General features: G+C 37.4%; 1 protein-coding gene across 1 annotated transcript; it reads left to right on the top strand.

Moving 5' to 3' along the window:
- Positions 1–1,473: 1,473 nt before the first annotated feature.
- LOC137736718 (putative serine/threonine-protein kinase At1g54610) lies at positions 1,474–5,594 on the top strand. Its single transcript, XM_068475956.2, has 7 exons — positions 1,474–2,347; positions 2,663–2,947; positions 3,072–3,389; positions 3,594–3,821; positions 4,011–4,111; positions 4,536–4,647; positions 4,980–5,594. Exons 1-7 carry the CDS (start codon positions 1,970–1,972, stop codon positions 5,274–5,276), a joined length of 1,719 nt encoding a protein of 572 aa, XP_068332057.1. The 5' UTR covers positions 1,474–1,969; the 3' UTR covers positions 5,277–5,594.
- Positions 5,595–6,081: the final 487 nt, after the last annotated feature.

The following is a 6,081-nucleotide window of genomic DNA, read 5'->3' as shown; positions in this document are numbered from 1 at the left end:
CTTCACTGTACAACAAATCTAAAGATAAACATGTAAATTGGCAAGGAGTTTGCTAGGCAGACTGGCCAATAAAGCAAGTCTCAGATGACTCGCCATACACGTGACTATTGGTGTAGAATAATTAATTTAAAATCGAAAATAATAAACGCTAGAACATATTAAAATCATGTTTTGAAATGCTTTTAAAATGATTAAAAGCGTTTTTTTTTATGAAATTGATTTTGGATTTCACAAGCTCATAATGTGTATTTTGGAAGAAGTACCGTATACTTGTTTCTTGCAAGATACACTTAAAATATTTTTTAAGGGTCCACTTTGATTTTACTGAAGATAAGTTTAAAAAACTTTCACCAAAAACATTTTTGAATCGTTTTAAGGACACCTCTAACGAGCCTTGAATTCCCCGTTTGGAAAAAAAAAAAACATAATAAAAGGGAGTACATTTTTACCTAATCAATCTCAAACAAATTAGATGAGCATTTTTATACGTAGCTCCGTGAAGTGCATTTGAATATTTGGCAAGAGAGTTCAATCAACATGGGACATGCATGTGGAACCCATCGCACCTTCTCACCAAACTACAACAAATGACATTTAGCTAACCTTGACATGAAACATGATTTGTTATATATAGATATTTTCGGAACTTGATCTTATGTTTAGACCCTTTAGGTGAGTTGTTTAATACGTCAAAATTTTGACATTAAGTTTGCAACTCAAGTGATCAAATATTTACCCTTACACGACGAATTCAACACCATGTCTTATGTTTGAATTCCTTTCTCTAGTATCGTTTGTATAAAAATAAATGTTTACAATAAACCAGCAAAGAATATAGGCTCCCTTAAAAAAACCCATAAATTGGCTAGAATTTCGACATTTTGCTACCAAAAACATCGGAAGGAGATATATATTGATATGATAAATTGAGAGAGAGAGAGAGAGAGACAGACAGACAGAGAGAGAGAGAGAGACAGAGAGAGAGAGAGAGAGAGATGATAGAGACAGAGAGAGGGTCAAAAAAAACACAGAAAGAGAAAGTGCATAAAAATTGAAAGGAGGATCCATATGAATCCATGATCCTTTACTCTTTTCTAACATTCTCTTTTATTAAAAATCTTTGAAGTCCAACGTCACCAACAAATTAAATTAAACTATGCTTTAATTTATGAAAAAAATTATACAAAAATTAAAGCAAATTACAAAATTAAAATTAAAACAATTTTTTTTTCAAAATTAAAATGAAAATTAGAAATACTAATTCATATGTAATAAGCCTTGATTAAACTACAATTTGATGTCAGTTTGTTATCAGTTCAATATTTAGTGGAGTAATTTCTACATTCCCTTTTCACCTTTAAGTAAAAAAAAAAGAAGTGTGAGAATCACTTCTCATCAATTCAAATACGAAGAAAATTCAGTAAATAAAATCGTCATCTTTTTAAACCTCACTTTATCATGAACATCTTCTTTGTACCATGCTCTACATACCCGACCACGTAACGCTCCTAATGAAATTTCTCTCCCCAAAAACACAAAAACAAAATCAACAATTTTTGGGTCTAAAAAACAAAATCAACAATAATTCTACTCTTTTTCTTCCTTTTGTTTTTCCTGCTTTTATTTCCTTTTTATGTAGTGTTTGTGTGCCCATAAATTGTGGGCAGCTCAGCTCCCTCTCTCTCTCTCTCTCCCCCTCTCTCTCTCTCTCTCCCCTCTCCTTCCAAATCATAGCTCTCCTCCACTTTTGTCTCAAAAAGCTAAGCCCTTCTCCTCAATTCCCACTCTCTTTAATCAAAACCCCCCCTTTTCCCATTCTCCTCTTCCTTCCTCCACACACCGCATTCCTCCCCCCCAAGTCATTAGGGTTTTTTCCTCTCCCCTTCCCCTCCTCTGCTCTGCTCTGCTCTGACTCATAGCTGCAGAAGCAGAATGTGCAGAGAGGAAATGAGTCAATGACTGAGAGGAGATGGGGTGCGTCTTCAGCAGACATCCGTCCGCAAACCCCGTTGGGAACGACGGAGATGGCGAAATTAGGGTTTCCAGGAAAGCAGAGTCCACCGCCGGCGGCGGTGAGGTCAGTGAGGTGAGGAATGGTGTGAATAATAGTATTAGTAACGATGATAGTAACAGTAATCGGAAGGAGAATGAGGAGGAGAGGAGTTCGAGACCTAAAGGGGAGAAGAGACGCTCCTCCAAGCCCAATCCTAGGCTCAGCAATCCGCCCAAGCACCTCCTTGGCGAGCAGGTCGCCGCCGGTTGGCCCTCCTGGCTCTCCGCCGTCGCCGGCGAGGCCATCAATGGCTGGACGCCCCGCCGCGCCGATACATTTGAGAAGCTTGATAAGGTGAGAGCTTATATAGTGTTTGATGGTTTTTGGAGCTTCTTAATTACTGTTTGGTTGTAAAGAAAATGCAAGCAGACAAAAAGGGTTAATGTGAAATTAGAGTAGGAAACAAAAGTTTGAATCTTTCTTCTTTTTTTTTCATGGAACATGTTCGGTTTCTAATGGTAGCAATTAACTCAATTTGGTAAGTTTCATTAGTGAATGGATTACTTGAACTTTAAATGAAGTATTTTGCGATTTACTTATTAAGTTCTTACCTTTCCCGGAAATGAATGGCTTAGTAAGTTGTACTTATACATGTACCATCTTGATCAGATTGGGCAAGGGACGTATAGTAATGTGTACAAAGCTAGGGATGCTTTGACGGGGAAAATTGTTGCGCTGAAGAAAGTTCGGTTTGATAATTTGGAGCCCGAGAGTGTAAAGTTCATGGCCAGGGAGATCCTCATTCTGCGCCGTCTAGATCATCCTAATGTTGTAAAATTGGAAGGTTTAGTGACCTCGAGGATGTCGTGTAGTTTGTACCTTGTATTTGAATATATGGAGCATGATTTGGCAGGACTTGCTGCAAGCCCTGCAATCAAGTTTACAGAGCCTCAGGTATTGCAATAGTCTCTTGCTTTTATTTTATTTAGTTTAGTTGCCAGATAAAGAAACCATTTTTTTCCCTTGTGCTGGGAAAATGAGCAACTTCTCTCTTATCTGTTATATGTAACTATGGCAGGTTAAGTGTTATATGAACCAACTATTATCAGGGCTGGAACACTGTCACAACCGCTATGTGCTTCATCGTGATATCAAAGGGTCCAATCTTCTTATTGACAATGGTGGGGTCCTAAAGATTGCTGATTTTGGATTGGCTTCCTTCTTTGACCCTAATTATAAGCAACCAATGACTAGTAGAGTGGTCACTTTATGGTATCGACCACCAGAGCTTCTTCTAGGTGCCACTGATTATGGTGTAGGTGTGGACCTCTGGAGTGCCGGCTGCATTTTAGCTGAGCTGTTGGCCGGAAAACCGATCATGCCAGGTCGTACAGAAGTATGTTTTAAATGCTTCTGTTTATTCACTGAGTTCCTTCACTTCTCTTCACTGTATTTGGCATCGGAAGATCCTTTGCTTAGGTTTTCCTTGATGCTTTTTTTATTTGATTCATGGAATTATTTAAATTGTTGGTGTTCTGACTATGTTTGTGCATAAAAGGGATGTTTCCACTCCACCTAATTTATCTTTTACTTTAAATAGGTGGAGCAACTACACAAGATATTTAAGTTATGTGGTTCACCTTCTGATGATTACTGGAAAAAGTCAAAGTTGCCTCATGCAACCATTTTTAAGCCTCAGCAATCATACAAACGATGCATTGCAGAGACATTTAAAGATTTTCCACCTTCATCATTACCACTAATCGAGACACTCCTTGCAATTGACCCAGCTGAGCGTCGGACTGCCACTGCTGCATTGAGGAATGAAGTGAGATTTTATACTTCACTATTAAATTGATATTGTTCAGTTTCCTTTCTTCTTTAGTGCCTTATAAGTTATATGAGATCTTGGGTAGTTTCTTATCTTAATGTAGTAGTTTATCATCCTTAGTCTTTATCTGCTTACGATTTGAAATATGTTGAATATTTTCATGTGATGGTTGTCTGTCTTTTGCAGTTCTTCACAACCAAACCTTATGCCTGTGAACCTTCGAGCCTCCCAAAATATCCACCCAGCAAGGAGATGGATGCTAAGCTACGGGATGAAGAAGCTAGAAGGTTGATGATTGCAATTAATAATTTATTTTATTGTTCATCTAACCAATTTTCTTTTAGTTAGATTCATGGCGCACAGCTCACATGAACCTTTACAGTATTATTTAGATTCCATTGCAGAGCTTTAAACCAACAAATCTTAAAATGTACTGAATCATCCACACTAATATTTTGATGAAGCAAATGTGTTGCCTTGACCGTTGAATTTGTCCCTTTGGATGATTGATTCATTTTTTTGATCTGGGTTAAATTTTGATATTTATCATCTCAATGGTGCTATTATTTTCATGTTTCTTTATGAGGTAGTTGTTCTTTCATCAGTTTGCAAATCACTCGGTCATTTCCATTTTTTTCTTCTAATTCACCTCCATCCAAAAGGGAAAAATTGATTTTTATATGCAACCTGAAATGAGTTTCATGATTGTAGGTTGAGAGCTGCTGGCAGAGCTAACGCAGATGGTGTGAGGAAATCTCGACCACGTGATCGCAAGGGAATTCCTGCTCCAGAAGCCAATGCTGAACTTCAAGCCAATCTTGATGTATGTCATCTAATCTGCTTCTTTAAGCTACAATATTTGCTTTTGTAGTTTTAATAATTAACATAGAATTAAGTATGCAACGGTAACTTTATCCAATGGTATCTCATACGTTTCTATCAACAAGTGAAAAATGTTATCTAAAATATCCTCTTGACGTGCTTTCAGATTTCATACTTGAAACTAAAATCAATGAACTTGGTTCGATATTCAGTTACTGATGCAGCTGATGGTGACCTTGGACTGTGTAGTCAGTACTTGGGGAGTTAAACTGGTTTTTTACCTAAACTTGAGCACTTGCTAGTTGTTATTCTTTATGTTTTGTCCTATTGCAGAGGCGGCGTCTAATCACACATGCAAACGCAAAGAGCAAGAGTGAGAAGTTTCCTCCTCCACACCAAGACGGAACACTTGGCTATCCCTTGGGTTCATCAAATCACATTGATCCTGCTTTTGATCTTCCGGATGTTCCATTTAGTTCCACAAACTTTTCGTATTCAAAAGAATCCATCCAAACATGGTCTGGCCCATTGATAGACCCTGCTGCAGTAGGGGCTCCAAGGAGAAAGAAACACTCATCTGGACAAATTCATTCGCTGTCGAAGCCCTCGAGGAAAGACTCAAAAAGATGAGGGTTCAGCTCGGATCGGTTAGGAAAAATGGCATTCAGAACAACTTTCTGTCGTTTGGTGAGACAATTCATGAGGCTGCAAATGCTGCCGATTCGTCCGAGCCGGGAAAGCCATACAAATTGCATGGGGAGGTGATATACAATTATGTATCTTGTAATTCAGTTTTCCCATTTGTTCTGTATTATTTTTGTACGAGATGCTTATTTATATTGTATATGCTTTTTTCCTCATATTTCTCTCTGCCTTCGAACACTTGTATTTTAGGATATAGTTGTAATTCCGATAAACGTGTCTTGATTACTCAATTTTTTTGTTTCATTTTCGTCTCCAATTTTGTTATGTGTAGTAAGATGTGAACTGCATTTTCCAGACTTGGCACAAATTCAAGTGTAGTGGCGTTTTAGGATTTGTACAACCGACGTCATTTAGTAGGATAAAGTAATGTTGTTGGTAAAGAAATCTCAAGTTCAGCTTGTCAGACTAGCCATTTTTTGGTTCGTTTATGTATAAGATGTCAAATTAATCTCGTAGTGAGGGAGGGGAGGGGAGGGGAGGGGAGGGTAGGGTGAACGGGTCGGGATTAAATTTACACGAGATTCAATTTGAATTGATTTTTGCATTCCTGTATTCGTTTTTTGCGTTTCTCTATGTTTTTATGTTTTTTTTTTTAATATTCTTTTTTTATTTATTCAATTAAACAGTTGAAAAAATGCATGAACGAAGAAAAAAAAAAAGCGAAAATCATTGTTCTTATATTTTGCATTTATGTTTATAATGTATTTTAATTGTAGTGGCATTAAAAGTG

Source organism: Pyrus communis, chromosome 13 (genome assembly GCF_041283825.1).
Source record: "Pyrus communis isolate YQ-2024b chromosome 13, ASM4128382v1, whole genome shotgun sequence".
Lineage (NCBI taxonomy): Eukaryota > Viridiplantae > Streptophyta > Magnoliopsida > Rosales > Rosaceae > Pyrus > Pyrus communis.
Note: the sequence above shows the minus strand (reverse complement) of the source record. Positions and strands in the feature narration are given on the sequence as shown.

Bases quoted from the DNA above. Each gene is read 5' to 3' on its own strand.
- LOC137736718 (XM_068475956.2), top strand. From the start codon at position 1,970: ATGGGGTGCGTCTTCAGCAGACATCCGTCCGCAAACCCCGTTGGGAAC. The intron at 4,112-4,535 runs GTTGATGATTGC...TCATGATTGTAG, and splicing joins CGGGATGAAGAAGCTAGAAG to GTTGAGAGCTGCTGGCAGAG. The intron at 4,648-4,979 runs GTATGTCATCTA...GTCCTATTGCAG, and splicing joins AACTTCAAGCCAATCTTGAT to AGGCGGCGTCTAATCACACA.